At 37.4% G+C, this 16,847-nt stretch overlaps 1 protein-coding gene across 1 annotated transcript in view; it reads right to left on the bottom strand.

The window, feature by feature from the left end:
* CRB1 (crumbs cell polarity complex component 1) overlaps nucleotides 1-16,847 on the bottom strand; it is a 164,628-nt gene that overhangs the window by 45,521 nt on the left and 102,260 nt on the right. Inside the window, 4 exon segments of the mRNA XM_017864633.1 lie at nucleotides 2,621-2,786; nucleotides 4,224-4,771; nucleotides 10,245-10,534; nucleotides 10,536-11,199. Of these exon segments, the coding sequence (XP_017720122.1) occupies nucleotides 2,621-2,786; nucleotides 4,224-4,771; nucleotides 10,245-10,534; nucleotides 10,536-11,199 (1,668 nt within the window).

Raw genomic sequence — 16,847 nt, 5'->3', positions numbered from 1 at the left:
TATAATGCTATATAAATATATTTATTAACTCTGCTGAGCACATTGAAATCATGTCTTCTGATCTGGGTAAAAACCACGATATACATAACCACTTTTGTACTTCGCCTTTTCTTTGGGGAACTTTGCCATAATAAACACACCTATAATTAAGGTGAGTTGTAAATGTTTAAATCTTGGTAGGACACGGAGATAGAGATGATTAAAGTCCTAAAGGCAAACTCAGGGTAATGTATCAGCTGTACTCTCAAGAGTATCTTGTTCCATTAGACTTAATCTTTTCAATATATTTTCCTTGGAAAGAAAATATAATAGGGTCATAAGATCACATAAAATTAAAATTACACAGAGTAGTAAAAGTGAATTCTGGGTTAATAGCTGTCAATTAGAAAATTGATTTATAATTCCTGTTGTACACCTCCTATTTATTTATGTTTTCTCTCTTCACTAAGTTAAGCTATACTTTAAAAATGCTACTGGGACTTTTTGGGTGTGTCAGAGCCGGACTTACTACTGTTTTGCTATCTGCAATGTTGTAGCAGTAAAGGTTCACTTCACTTCTTTCTGACACATTTGTCCAGCTCCTAAATAGCTTGATGTGTAGATTGCAGAGCAGTGTGAATCAGGGCTGTTGTTTTGGGGCTGCTACTGTTTTTAGAAATTCTATTCCTTTTTCCTGTGAAAATATTCAAAACGATTCAGACATCAGGTAGAACACAGCTGAGACTAACAACTTTAGTATTTCTATCAAAAGATCAACAGTAAAACTAATAATTAATAAATTATTTTAGAATAATTGAAGAAGTAGAATAATGAAAAGTATCATTTAAAATTTTGTGCCTCATTAAAAACCAATTTACATTCTTTATGCCAAGTCATCATGTTTTCTATACATGTGTAGTACATATTTCTTAAATATGAAACATAAAAGTACACATATTTTTCTAGAAAACTTCCCCAAGTGTACATACAGTGTAATGTATTTCACACAGGTCTTCTAAATAATATGATTTTGAAGTATAGAAACATAAAAGTAAATACATTTTTCTCTTTTTCTCAGTTACTTGGGGGCCCAGTCTAGATAGTATGTCTTTGCTACTGACCTTAAGCCAAACTATCCTCTAGTTCCATTCCATTATATTAGTGCAGTATTTTTATTTTTATTATTATTATTTTTTGAGACAGGGTCTTGTTTTATTGCCCAGGCTGGAGTGCAGTGGTGTGATCCTGGTTTACTGCAGACTCAAATTCTTGGGCTCAAGCAATCCTCCCACTTCTGCCTCCTAAAGTGCTGGGATTATAGGTGTGCATCCAGCATCCTGCACGTATTTTTTTTTTTTTTATAGTAAGTATATAATGTACTTAATGTCCACAGTAGTTAAGAGAAAATATTAAGCAAATTTGAAGAAAATAATATCAATTTATTTAACAAATATTTACTAGCAAGAAACAACATAGAAAATTTTCTTGCCTTGTGAAACTTATATTCTCATGATGAAAGAGATCATAGACAAATATATCAATGCACATGTAACAAAATATCAAGGAACAATAAGAGATATTAATAAAAACAAAGCCAAGTTGGAGGATGTTTATATAGAAACCTGAATGAAGTGACAAAGGTGACCTGTGAATCTCTGGGTTAACAGAGTTCAGGAGGGAGGTGGTGGTGTGTGGGCCTGACTGTATGGTGTAAAAGGGAGAATGGAGTGATAAGGTTGGCAGCATATTGCGGACAACACGTTAGAGGGTTTTTCTTCTCCCTATTCTTTAAGGCAGAGAAGTGGGATGGTAGCTGGTAGGAACAGGAGTGAGGGAGTGTCAAAGGAAATTTTTTGTAGTGATGGAAAAATTGATACTGGTGTGTGAGAGAAAATTTTAGGAGCACAATCTTTGAATAAGGGGAAGAAATTAGAATTCAGTGCAAACATAGAGGGTTGGCTATAGACTGGACTGTGCATTATTTGAAGTAGGTGAGAAGACAGAATATAAATAACAGTATAGTTAGTGGGTGGATATGTCAAAATTGTGAATACTGTATAGTATTCATTGCTAACATTTGGAAACGTGTGTTTTGTAATGCAGAAGATAGACAGGAAAACCTTTCACAATGAGGGAAAGTCTCATAGCAAACATTGAGTGCCTAACATGTTTATTTACACATAAGGTCACAGAATCATCACAAAGAAACCAAAAAAGTAGAAATTGTTCTCTCTGTTTTACAGGTGAGGAAGCTTTCGATGATGGAGATCACATGAATTGCCTGAGGCCTCATAGTTAATAAATGACAATGTGTAACACGTACATATTTATTCTGTGTTCCCAGTAATGAGGGAAGGAAAGTCAAATATTACCTTGTTAATTCTTCTTTAGGAAATCAGCTTTAAATGATTAAGCATCTAGGTTTAGTGTTGCTGTGACCTCCATTTCCTATCCAGACACCCACCAAAGGCAGGATGAGGCAAGAGGCCAGTCAGGTTCATTAGCCTACTCACATAGGGGAAACAACCATAGATTAATTTAATAAGCTGACTTTGTCTATACTCTTTTTCTGTGTTTGCTCTCGGAACAACTCAAATGTCCCAATTTAACTGGCGAGATGATAGGTTTGAACTCTACGTACATTCAAATCCTTGAAGCACCGGCTGGCACTGGGCTTCGTGAGGACACGGGCTGAATCCACACCACTGAACCTCCTCACAGGCTTTCCCACTCGTGTGGGCAGGACAGGAACAGGAGAAGTCATCCCACAGGGAATGGCAAACACCTCCATTGCGACAGGGGTTGGACTGAGCAGAAAATAAATCAAAGGTGTAAAAGCACTGGCAACCAAATAGAAAAATGTTGAAGGTGAGACCATGTATCTGTTATTTTTAAAATGCTAATTTCCCCGCATCTCTACATTTTAAACTTTTAATATCCATTGTTAACTAAATAGAATGAAATGACTACTGCCATTACCAACTGCTTTCTGAAAGAGCAGAGTGGTGGCAGAGAGAAAAAAGATATAAAATTGATCTATAGCACAAGGAGGATTTTTCAAGTATAGCAGCGTCCTCTGTAATTTACAAATTACCAGACACTTTTCACATGCACTAATTATCATTTGAGGAAGGGATTCTTACTCCTGGTTTTACAGATGATAAAAAGAAGGTGTTTCCAGTTGCCCAAGATCCTATACAGAAGCGAAACAGTGAAACTTGGTACCTAGGTCCTCTGGATCCCAACTCAGTGATTGCCCTTCCCACACTGATCTGCCTCTGAATCACAGACATAGTTTATTATTTGAGTTTTCACAAGCTCGCTCACAAAAAGTATTCAAAATGAAGGTATTTAAAAAGAAATTTATTAGAGCATGGACTGTGTTTTCCCGGGTCTACTATTAACATATGATTTAGGCTAATTATATAACCTTTCTAAACTTCAGTTACTTTATCTGTAAATAACATAAATTGGGACAACAATGCCTGCTTTCCACTGTAGTCCTTCAATAGAACTAAATGGATTAAGCTATGTAAAATGCTGCCTAGTTCATTGAAAATGTTGCATAACAATGTTACAAGAATTCATTTGTGTATATTTAGAACCAAGCTTAGTGTAGGGCCATAGTTGGAGCTCAACAAATGTTCAACACATAGAAATGCATTTCCTTTTTTCCCTTTGAAAGGTCATGCAGAGCTGACAAGTTCTCGTATTTAAGAAGCTCTTAGAAGAGTACATAGAATATTTAAAGTAAAGCATGGGCTTTGAGAAATTATATTTCAGAGGATTTCAACTACCAGAAGGAAATTACCTCTCAGATTTCTCTTGTTGTTGCTGACTTAATAAAAGTTCAAAACAATAGTAGCTGGGCATTTAAAATAGAGTTAACAATATCATCCAAAAAGAGTTAATTCAGTTAAACCTCTGGGGAGCCATTAGGAGTTTAGGAATTGAAATATTATTATACTTAAGTAATTTGATTTTGTGAGGGTGAGAGAAGCCTATAGCTGAAGTTATTTTGGTTAATTAAATGGATCGTGATGCCAATAAGATCAAGGCCACATTTCTATGCCTCAATGTAAATTTCACAGTCTTGTTGGAAAAATATAGATGAAATATCATTCTATAATGGTGGGTCAGTAACATCATCTTTATATAGAAAGAATGGTTTCAATAAGTTATCTTTTTAATAAAATAAAAGTTTAACATATATTATATACCTAGTTTGTATGAGTAATCATTACCTTGCAGCTGTTGTCTCCAGGACAGCCTTGGGTTACATTGACAAGAACTGGATTGAGAGATGCATCATTTGTTGAATTTGGAAAGAATTCCAGATTTTGGTTGTTTAGTCTTACATCTTGGATACAGCCTTTGAAGAATCCACCATTAAGTTCAGTCTCCTGCTTGTCAGGTAGGCCACCAATGTAGATCACATCTCCCTTTTGGATTTTCCATGTAGAAGCAGAAATAAATCCTAGGTTTTGTGAAGATTGATACAGTTCAATTTTATTTGGCTTGATTTTCAAAGATATCAAGTGGACATTTCCATCATTAAGAACAAATTTTACTACAAATTTGGGAGAGTTTGGAGTCAGCATTGCTAGTCTGCCGTGCTCTAGCCAGACACGGATATATTGATAAGTGCTGTTTTCCAAAGCTAGAAGTAAGCCCGATGGTTGAAGTGTTCGGACAAACATGGAGAGGCTGACGGTGTCTCCATAGCTCTCATCAAGAGTAAAGACAACATATCCAGTGGAGTCATCCTGGCCAAATCTGCCTGCCACAAACTCTTCAAAATAGAGGAGGAGAAAAAAAGAAAAAGAAACATCTTAAGGCTCAAAAGACAGAAGGGATGGAAGATGAGAATTATACATTTCACAAACACACATGCAAACACACACACACACTCATACACAACTTTTAAAGTTCAGGACAGGTTTACTCAATAGAATAATGATTTGGCCTCTTTCTGGACTTCTGAGTACACTTTATCCCTAAAATAACTATCGTTTGGTTTGTCGTTTACACTTGAGGCCCATTGATCACAAAACAAACCAAAAAGATCTCTGCACTGATAAACTAAAGAATCTTCCCTTCGTTGCCCTAAAATATGGACCTTAATGGTGGTATATCAGACACTACTGTACTCCAACTTGGTGGAAGAAATTTTCAGACAAGAGGAATTCATGCAACCTCTGCAAGCGGACTGTGCAGGCAGTCATAATCTTTGCTACTTAGAGGCATGCTGAAGCAAACATGTCATTAAACATAACTATTCTTTGTAAAGAAATTTATTAGAGCCTGGACTGTATTTGTCCCAGGTCTGCTATTAACATGTGATTTAGGCTAGTTACATAACCTTTCTAAACTTTAGGTTTTTAATCTGTAAATAACATAAATTGGGACAACATAAATCAAGAATTAGATGATTAACTCTTCTCTTGGGATGACATCTCACATAAGCGGCAGGGCAGTTGAGCAAGGAAAAAGAAGGACCTTTTCTTCTGTGGTCCTGGTTGGGAGTAGGAGAGGCACAGGAAACAGAGAAGTAGGGGCAAAGCTGAGTATGAAACCCACCCAGCATTTCCTGCAGTCAGAGGAGTTATTGATGCTCATATGTGGCAATGGTATTGATGTGCATCGCCTCAAGAAAACTCTTGAGATATATAACAATAAAAACTGACCTTGTAAAATATGGGTGATATGGTAGGAAGAAAACTTCCCATCCTCACAAAGCTTACATTCTAGTTGGAGGAAAGACACCAGATACAGATAAGGAAGCAAACTGTATAATATATCAGATGGTGAGAAATCCTTTAGTACAAAATGTCAGGTAGAGAAAGGGAATAGGGAGATTTGGAGGGATGGAACTGTAATTTTAAATAGAACAATCAGGGAGGAACTCTCTGAGAAAGTGATATTTGAGCAAAAGCCCAATGTTATACTACATTACTGTAGTAACTCAAGAGAGAAATGATGATGGCTTGGATCAGTGGTAATGTGAAAGTGGTGAAAAGTGGTCAGATTTTCAAAATATTTTGAAGGTAGACACAACAGAATTTTCTGGAGCCATCTCTAAGGTTTTTGGCCTAAGCAACTGGAAGCATGGAGTTTCCATTTGCAGAGATAGGGAAGAAAATTGGAGGAACAGATTTTTTGGGTGAGGTGGGAGTCCATATTAAATTTGAGATGCCGTTTTGGATTTCCAAGCAGAAGTGACTAATGGGTAGTTGATACAGAGGTTCAGGCAGGATGTTCTGATAATGTGGGATTTGTTAGTATATATCACCTCCCATTGGCCCCAATTGGGAATGACTTTTCAACATGAGATTTGGAGGGGTCAAACATCCAAACCATATTAGATATTTAGAGCCACAAGACTGGATGAGATCACCAAGAGAGTGGGTATATAGAGAGAAAACAAGAGGTCCAAGAAGTAAGCCCTTGGGCATTAGAAAAGTGGAGGTAAAGGAAATGATGCAGGAGTAGCCAGTAAGGTAAGAGGAGAACCAAGGCAGAGTGGTGGACCATAAGCCTAGTGAGAAAATAGGTTTTCAGGAGGAGGGAGTGTTTAATTGTGTTAACTGGTATTGAGAAATTAAGTAAGATGGCGACTGAAAATTGACTATTGATTTTGCAATCTAGAAAGCATTGATAACATGACAAGAGTACTTTATTCAAGATATTGCTGTCCTCAAGATTTTATATCCCAATACTAACCAGACAAAAAGAGCATATTTCAGCATGTCTAAATGTCATCATATGGCTCAGTTGAAGTTTGGGCAAAGGTAAGACACATTTTAGTTTAGCTGAACTATAGTAAAACTTGCTTAGACAATCACCTGTGTTTGAAGATCTTCTGCATAAAAGGCTATATTTTCAGAACTCTGACTTGATTTCCTACAGGAACATTGCATTTTGAATCTGCATTTGGAGACCACCTGCTCCAGGCAACTACCGGTAGCTTTCAAAAGTGTACTGTTAGATAAAATAACCCCTTTGAAGAGGTTAACATCTCTGAATACACTGCAGCACTTTCATATGAGATAAAATGCTTAATAAGAAAATTTGGCCCTTGAAGCCCCTGAGGTTTGAAGATATGCCCAGAATCACTCAACCTCAGGGGTAGCGGGGTGCCTGCTGGTCATCCCAGGATGCCTTCAGCATCACTTTGTGGATCCGGATTAAAAGCCAAAATGCAGACTATTTTTTTTTCTCAGAAGCCTGACTCTTCAGCAATCCTATTCCTCAGAAATCACAAGCAACTAGTCAGCATGTGCGATTTGCTACATGATTTTAGAAACACCTGAAGACATGTATGACCTGGCTGTAGATTTGGAAGGGTGATTCTCATACTACTGGTTGACATGTTATGAAGAGGGACAACATATACAGATGAAAAACAATTTTGACAAGCTTTAATGATTGATGGAATACAACAAGATGAAATTTAACAAGAATAAATAAGAGCCACTTCGATCTAAATGTGCTTTATAATTTTAGAGTAGGAGAAACAGGACTATGTGGCATTGTGAGTGACAATGATACAAAGTGATGCAATCATGAAGTGTGGCTGCCAAAAAGTCAATGTTGTATTAAGCTGAAAAACATAAGCACATTTTCTAGAATAAGGGAGGTTGTGGCCCTGTGTCACTGTATCATCAAGGACATACAGACATCACATCTTAGAAGGAATACAAAGCAGCAAATATATTCCAAAACCTGCAAGCAGCTGATGAAGTGTGGGAAACTATGTCATATGTCAAACATTAGAAGAAACAGGAAGTTTAGCCCGAATAGAAGTGATGGCTTAGATGGCCGAAGATACCTTTCTTCAGATATTAAGTATTCTGAAGTAGCAGGCAAGTTGAGATTTTCATTTGCATGTCTTCCAGAATTGCAACATGGTCAATGAAGGAAAGCTACAGGCAAATCATTTTATTTCAATATAAGGAAATAACTTTTGGGCAATTTTTGGCAAGGTGGAGTGAGTGATCTCTCTATTCCTGAAGGTGTTTAAGCACAGATTTGAGCCACTACATTTGGCAGGTACAATTGTGCTAAAAATTCCGTCATAGAATGAAGCCTTTTCTATATCTAGGAAACTATAATTCTAAGAGAATAAAATTCTCAAAATCTAGGTATATGGCTGAAGAGAAGAGACATGCAAACTGCTTTTGTAAGTCAAATATTTGCCAGAGAGCAAGAGGTAGGTGATGTCATTTATTCTGAGTAGTAATATCTGGAACGCTCCATGTTCTTACAAACAGTCAACACAAGATATGTTGAGAGAACCTTATGGACACTTCTGTAAACTAAGCTTAGTTAAATCCTTTTCAGCAATCTTTCTGTGGATAAATTAGATTATTTTAAAAAGATCAACCTTGAGATATTGGAAATCACTATGTCTTTTGTGTTTAGTCAGCCACCAAATCCTCTATGCAGTCTCCTTGTTCATTACAGCGTATACCATGGTTGGAAAACATTGAGGCAAATATGAGTGCAAGTCATGAATGGGCTGAAGTTTGCCTTTGTGCTTTTTAGTATGTCTCCTTCCTCTTGAATATACATGTACAGTAGCAGAAAGACTCCATGTTCTCATTACTGCTTAAAAGCATTGTTTGTAGTGGGAGTAAACTCTCCAGGAAACATTCCTTCTAGATAACAGAAAATACAGAATATTTTAATTTTCTAATGAGGAGGTGATATGAAAAATATAACTTTCCTTAAATTTATACCAAGAATTTTCAGAAAGAAAAGATTTTACAGAACTCTCTCTCTCTCTGTAAAGTGATCTTTTGAAGTCAAACATTTTCATGAGGGTTAAACAGTTTCAAATAATGTTGGAGTATAAGGAAACTGGGAGAAGCGGGGGAAGGGTAACCAATTCAGGAACTTGGTTTGAAAAGTTCATGGTTTTCCAAGTTGGATAAAATAAAGAAAACCAGAACCCACTGGACTGGCATCTCTTGAATCTATTTACTAGGACAGTTAACATCACCATGGTCAGTATTAACCTTATGGGTCACTGCATCTGGAAGCCAGTCAAAATGAGTCAGCATCTGTTTGTTATTTTGTATATGTAGTAAAAATATTGCCTTAGGTCAATTAAATTTTCTTCAAAAGTGAACATTGCCTCAGCATAATTTCCCTTTTCTCCTTAAAAAAATCACAAAACAACTTGCCATTCTACTTAAAATATTACGTATAGCTAGTAGATGCCATACTTCATTGTCAAACAGGTCCATGATTTGTAATGAATATTGTGGTCAGGGGGAAACCCTTGAGTAGTTTCTAATAATTCTTAGACATTTGAACATGGAATAGAGTATAGGCTAAGACTGGTTTTAATTTTACTTCATATAAAGCAGAGAAGACTACTTACCAGATGTTGTCCTACTTCAAGTTACTCTAAAATCTTGGGGTAAATTACAGCTGAACTTCAAAGCAGTCTGTTACAATTACATCTCAGACTTTTTCAATGTATGATAATAATAATAAAAAGAAACAGGTATGTATTGATCACTATCAACAGCAATCTCTAGAACAATGTTGGAAGTTAAGGATTTTGAAATACTTTTCAAACTGTGGTTTACTAGAGAAATTAGATCAATTAGTTTATGGCATCTACCAAGTTCTACTATTGTTACTTTCCACATTTTCTTTTCTTTGTTTTTCTTAAGACACCTAGTATATTATGTCTTCTCCAGGGCAGCCTTGGAAAAGATACCTTTGAATAAAATTGGTGTTTTATAAAAACCCTATGCTTAATTATGATTTTGGAGCATATGTAAATTGCATAGCAAGGAGAGCAAGGAAATGAATATTTACCGAGAATTTGCTATGCACAAGATATCATGCTAGTATGTGGCACTGACAAATTTTATGTCTAAGGGTCCTTTTTTCAAAAGAATTATTTCTCTTTCAAATAAGATTTACATACATTTCTGATATGCAACCAATGGTAAAATTGCAAGAGCATTTTGCAAACACAAAGATGAAAACCTCTTTGGAAAGGAGCTATCTGTTTTTTTTTTTTACTTCTCTGTATGAGTGAAACTTATGTCCTATGAATCCACTCAAAATTAATTAATGCAAATCACTGCCCTCTTCTTTTCTTTCTCATCAGTGGGCAACCAGCAGCAAAAGTCCTGTGGGGTCATTATGTTTCATAGCAGGCAGAAGCAGTGTGGCTGTTTGTGCTGTTTCTGCTCTGCTCTGAGGCACGGCACTCCCAGCCATAGCAGTCAGCTTTCTCTCACCTCTCAGACAGTTGGGGCCTTTATAGGGCCTGTGGCAGTCACACTGGTAACTCAGCCACAAGTTGATGCAGCGTCCTCTGCTTTGACAAGGTTGGCTTTCACACCAATCCTTTCTCACACAGCCTGCCTTGACATTTAATGATGAGCCAGACGAGATGTTCTCCAGGGTAATGTGATTCCAATCAATTGTAATGTCTTGGAGACAGCCTACAAACGAAGGTGTGGATGGTATATTATAGAAGTTAAGTAGACCAACACCATCGCTGGTTGTCCCCACTGGTAAACCACCCAAAAGGAGTTCTGAAAACACATATTGATTGATCACTTTCAAGTGGAGAAGGAGCTTTCGAGATGCATTTCTCCTTACAGGAGTCATCCATCAAGGTAAGGGTCACAGCCTCTGCAAATATTACCTCCACGAAATGCCACTCTCCGTCGCTGGTATTATGGGAAATGTACAGAAGCACCTTTGGCTGATTGTTGACCTGAATTGATAAGTGAATGTAGCCACTTAGCAGCTCCAGCTTCACAAACACATCCCTGTTGCCTCGGAAAAGTAGAAGAGCCATTGGCTGAACAGTCTGAAACCTGAGGGCTATATTACAAACTGAGCCCTTGGTTGTCACTGAGCCAGTTTTGACCCACAGGAAACCATCGCCCTCAAATGAAAGCGTGGTTGCGATTTCACACAGGGACCCGGTGTAGCCAGATGGACACAGGCAGCTGAATCCATGCTGGCCATCTTGGAAGTGAGGGATGCATATTCCATTATTTAGGCATTGCTGATGGGTACAGCCCAGGAGAATATCAGAACAGTCCCTTCCTCCATAAAAAGTTCTGGAAAGGTTATCAAATGGGCAATGGCAAGTATAATTCCCAGGCAAGTTCTCACAAGTACCACCATTTTGGCAAGGGTTTGAAGAACATTCATTGACGTCTTCTTCACAGTGGATTCCTGTTAAATAATAAAAAAGGGTTAAAATTAGATATATTCATATCAAAAATAGAAGTTTCACATAATTTGCATGTATAATCTTGCAGAAGTACATGGATAGCTCAGATTTAGAACTGTAATGGAGTAAAATGTAAACAGTTATTAAGGGAAAGTAAAATCAAGTCTATATTCCACATGTGTCGTGAAGAAAAAAGATGCAGTCATGGCAGGCTTTGTATTCTTCCTCTAGGAATAGATAATTTGCCAAACACTGTGATTGATTCCAACTATCATTGTCAGATATACATGCAGCACCGAATATCATACAAACAAAAAAGAGAAAAAAGATTGCTCTTGGCACTGATGTAAGATACCATTTATTTATTTCGGGACTTTTTTCTCAGACATTGTATATTCTGTCCTTGGCTGCAGATTTCACTCTATTCTACTTGGAAACAGTGATTTTGCCTTATATCTTGTTTATATTTCCCCATAATTCCTAAAAGTTTGCCAGAAACATAGTCCAAACAACTCTCACCATGAAGGGCTTCTAAGGTGAATGGAAGTCCCCATTTCCTCTTTCCCTACAATGCTAGTGTAAATCATGATGTCTACACCATAACAAGCTCCTTTCCTGTTTATTATTTTAACTTCACTTTCTATTTTTATTTTCTGATTCCAAGTTAAAAAAGATATCTAATTAGGAAATTATTAGAATTCATTTAAAAAAAAGTAACATGAAGAAGTATAACACCTTTTAAAGGGGATGGCTGTTGCTTTTCGAGGGAGATTCAGATGGACAAAGAGTACCAATAAAAATTGACATATGCATAGGACTTTATGGTTTCCCCAACATCTTCATTCAAATTATTATATTTGCGCTCACTACAATTTTCTGAGGTTTTCAAAGCAGATATTTTTAGTTCACTTTCACAAAATAAATTGAGGTGTAGAAAGAGCGAAGTCTAAATTCCAAAGCACTTTTACCATCAGACCCAAACTAACTAGTTTTGTTTTTGAGATGGTGTCTCACTCTGTCGCCCAGGCTGGAGTGCAGTAGTGCAATCTTGGCTCACTGCAAGCTCTGCCTCCCAGGTTCACGCCATTCTCCTGCCTCAGTCTCCTGAATAGCTGGGACTACAGGTGCCTGCCACCACGCCTGGCTAATTTTTTTTTTTTTTTTGTAGAGACGGGGTTTCACCATGTTAGCCAGGATGGTCTCGATCTCCTGACCTCATGATCCACTCGCCTCGGCCTCCCAAAGTGCTGGGATTATAGGCGCGAGCCATCACACCTGGCCTAAATTAGGTAAGTTTTAAAAATCCAACCTGGCCATGCTTGGTAGCTCACACCTGTAATCCCAGGAGGCCTAGTCGGGCGGCCTGCTTGAGGCCAGGAGTTTCAGATCAGCCTGGCCAACACGGTGAAATCCTATCTTTACTAAAAATACAAAAATTTGCCAAGCATGGTGGCGCATGCCTGTAATCCCAGCTACTCTGAAAGCTGAGGCAGGACAATCTCTTGAACTCAGGAGGTGAAGACTGCAGTGAACCAAGATCACGCCACTGCTCTCCAGCCTGGGCGACAAAGCAAGACTCTTGTCTCAAAAAAAAAAAAAAAAAAAAAAATCCAATCGTACACACTGTTTTTTAATTAATAATTTAGTGTATTCTCATTTATTGTTTGTTATTAATATGCATGTCTTATTTTCCCACTTAACTCTATGCCCAAATGCGTGTTTTTAAAAATTTAATCCAAAGATTCCTATATTGATAATGTTGGATCAGAACCCCAGCTATACTGCTTGATCATGAGCAGGTTACACACACTTTCTGCATTTCAGTTTCCTCATCTATGAATGGGATTAATAATAGCATTTACATCATAAGGCTCTTTTAAAGATTAAACAAGTTAAGACACGTAAATATTCATAACATTGTTTGGTATATAACAAGTTCTCAATAAGTGTTGGCCGTTACTAAAAAGTAGTAAGAAAGAATTATCCTCTAATGACAAAATTCAAATAGTACTGTAGTCATTGAGATAGACTATTTAGAAAGTGTGAGCATGTGTAATGCCCTGTAAATTGCATAATTTTACATGAGAGATTTACTTGGACAGCATATTAGTCTAGAATCTCATCAAATTGTGCTTTCCTTGAAGGAAGGAAAATGTCTGTTTTATTCACCAATATATGTCTAAAACATAGCATAGTACCTGGCTTGTATTAGCTATTTAGTTTTGGAATGAATGAATTCATTATGACCTTCCTAAAATGATTAAATATTTTTATAATGCATTCAATCTGATCCAAAACCAAAGTGCTTTCTTTGTGTAAACTTTTAGATAAATGTATGCAATGTTAATCTTTGATGATCTACTGCCATTTATGATCTACATATCTAGGCACTTGATTGGACTCTATTGTACTTATATTTTACTGTACTAGGATTACTTTCATACAAGCTCTGTCAATTCAAAAATATTTCAAGCTCTGTGAAAACAGTGGACATGTTATAATCTTACTTAGAGCCACCCACAGCACCTGTACAATGCTAATGGTATGAATTATTAAATGTTTGATGAATAGAAAGAATAGAACTGAATGGAACTAATCTATTTGTTATATAGTCATCCTGGGAAGCACAGAAAACTGACATAGGAATTACAGGTAAACTACAGTATATTCTAAAGGGGTGTTCCAATATAAGTTTAATATAACTGAATATGAAAAGTTGAAACTTTTGTACTAGAAGATATTTTACTTAAACTTGATTTTCAAAGGATTTTAAGAACAAAAAAAGTAATAACAAGTATTTGAGGGTAAAACTATTGAATAACTTATACGGCATAACAAAAGCAAAACATGATTTTTTCTCCCACCCTATCTTGAAACATATTTAACTGGGGAAGGGTTTCATTGCCTCTAGATAAAAGTCTTCAGCAGACTCCAGGACTTTTCGGCTTACTATTTGATAGTAGTGTCACGATCTCTTAAAAAAAAAACACCCACAGCAATTAGAATGGCCAGTCACATATAATGATCAAAAGTCTCATGCAATTTAGAATAAAATCGTCTTTGCCTGCTAGGCTAACTTCAGGCTGTCTTGAAAGAGTATTCGGAAGCCTTCTTCCCTCTTTCTATTCCATTGTCTCCACCCTCAGATTTATGTGTTCTGTCCCCTAGAAGACTGAAGTTGGTGACAAAAAATGGGGGAAGGGATACAGAAATTATTCACCTGACTAATACAATATGGTTCCATGGTTTCTGAGACTGGGAGTTGTTTAAAGTTCGTATTTGTTATAAGGGGCACTTATGAGTTCCTTGGAGCCCACTGTATTCCTCCAGCTGAGACTCACTGTAGAGTACCGTGAAGGCAGGCAGACATTGCCTCTCCTTTTACTGACGGCTCATATTTGCTCCTCCCCCAACCCCTTTGCTATTGGTTTACTGACGTTTACTCCTGCTTCCTTCTTTATCAACTCTTTTAGTAGGATTCTTTCACCTTCCAACAGAGACCTATTGAGAAGAACTCTTTTTACACAAACTACCTACTAATGCTCCTACCACGGGTTCCCCATCTGAACCACAGGATTCACGTCCACTTAACCTGCAGTAGGAGGGGAGTGCATTTACTTTCCAACACAGCACAGCAACAATTCTTTCTCTCTCTTTCCTGATGCCTTGGGTTAAGAGTCATCACACTTTTTCATCTTTAGATTCCTTAGGCAGGTGAAGAATCTAGTCTAAGTTGCCCGTTCCTTCCCTTCCACCAACTTTAGATGACACTGGAACGCTCCTGGAAGCTATGGTCACTCTGGTTTAGAAAGTAGCATCTAGCCCTCAATTTGAGGGGTAAGATTCAACTCACAATACAGCAGCAAGCCTCTCCAATGAAATCTCCTTGTAGATCCACTCCTTCAAATTGCCTCTGAAGAATTTTCACATACCCCTGACATCAGTATAAACCTTTTGGCCAGGCGAAGTGGCTCACACCTGTAATCCCAGAACTTTGGAGGCCGAGGCGGGTGGATCAGGATGTCAGGAGTTTGAAACCAACCTGACCAATATGGTAAAACCCCATCTCTACTAAAAATACAAAACTTAGCCAGGTATGATGGTGTGGGCATGTAATCCCAGCTACTCAGGAGGCTGAGGCAGGAGAATTGCGAGGTGAGGTTTGCAGTGAGCCGGAGATTGTGGCCACTGTACTCCAGCCTGGCAACACAGCAAGACCTCTGCTTCAAAATAAAAAAAAATAAATAAATAAAATAAATAAATTAAAAAAATAAAAAATAAAAAAAGTATAAACCTTTCAAAAACCTGAAGTCTGTTATCTGTATTTACTTTAACATCCTGTGTTTTCGTTTATTTCATAATTCACTTTGGTACCTGACAGCAACCATATCTTGATCCCTTAGTTGAAATTTCAATTGACCATTTTCTCAATTTATAGAATAGCTACTCTATGATGTACTCTCTGATGTACTCTATGATGTAAGCCTGAATGTACTTACAATATAATGAAAGGACAAAATATATATTTATGGAAATGTATTGTACATAGTAGGTTCCCAGCAGATATCGATAATATAAGAGAATCAAACTCAGGCAACATTAGAGCGTATTTAGGAAAGTTTCAGGGAAAAGACTTTGAATGATAGATAATGAAACATCTTTAGATATGAAATCTTCATATTAAGTCAAATCAATAAATATTGATTATATATCTATCATGTATAAAATATTGTGGATAACATGAAGTTAGAACTAGTCCCTGTCCTCAATGAATTTAATAAAGGAAAAGTAAGACAAATTTGTGAAAAATTAAATGCTAGCACAAGTCAAGACAATACTGAAGAGATTTCACTAGACAGTATACAATAGATTCTAAGTGAATTGTATCGGCAGTAGCTGCTGCAGAGCCTCCAGAGAAAGGTATCTCTTCAGACCTGGCTGGGAAGGTCTTACAGAGATAGAATTTAACATAGGTTTTCAAATACAGATCGAGTTGATAAAGAAGGCCTTGTGGCCAGGCACGGTGGCTCACACCTGTAATGCCAGCACTTCGGGGGGTCGAGGTGGGCGGATCACAAGGTCAGGAGATGGAGGCCATCCTGGCTAACACGGTGAAACTCCGTCTCTACTAAAAATACAAAAAATTAGCTGGGCGTGGTGGCGGGAGCCTGTAGTCCCAGCTACTCTGCAGGCTGAGGCAGGAGAATGGCGTGAACCCGGAAGGCAGAGCTTTCATTGAGCCCTGGGCGGCAGAGCGAGACTCTGTCTCAAAAGAAGAAGAAAAAAAAGACGTCCTCGTATGTGTAAATAAGTGAATAAACAAAACATTCATCGATGGGAAAGCTTAACATTTAGAGGTGACAATGGGTTTGGCAATCTGTTTGGCACGTAGGATTTACGTAGGAAAATAAACACACAAAGGTTAAATGTAGTCAGAGTGGAGAAGGTCTGGGAATTTACGAGGTTTTTAACTGTATTTTTTTTATTTTCTGGCAGTGGGGAGTCATACGTAATTGTTGGACAGAAAACCAACATGGTTTCTCATAAAGATCAGCTTCACAGGAATATGTAACACAGAGTGAAGTAGGAAGAAACTGAAGACAGGAAGACCAACTAGGCAGCTATTACAACTATTTACCCATTAGCTTAT

Source organism: Rhinopithecus bieti, unplaced genomic scaffold (genome assembly GCF_001698545.2).
Source record: "Rhinopithecus bieti isolate Rb0 unplaced genomic scaffold, ASM169854v2 scaffold_74548, whole genome shotgun sequence".
NCBI classification, from domain to species: domain Eukaryota; kingdom Metazoa; phylum Chordata; class Mammalia; order Primates; family Cercopithecidae; genus Rhinopithecus; species Rhinopithecus bieti.
Note: the sequence above shows the minus strand (reverse complement) of the source record. Positions and strands in the feature narration are given on the sequence as shown.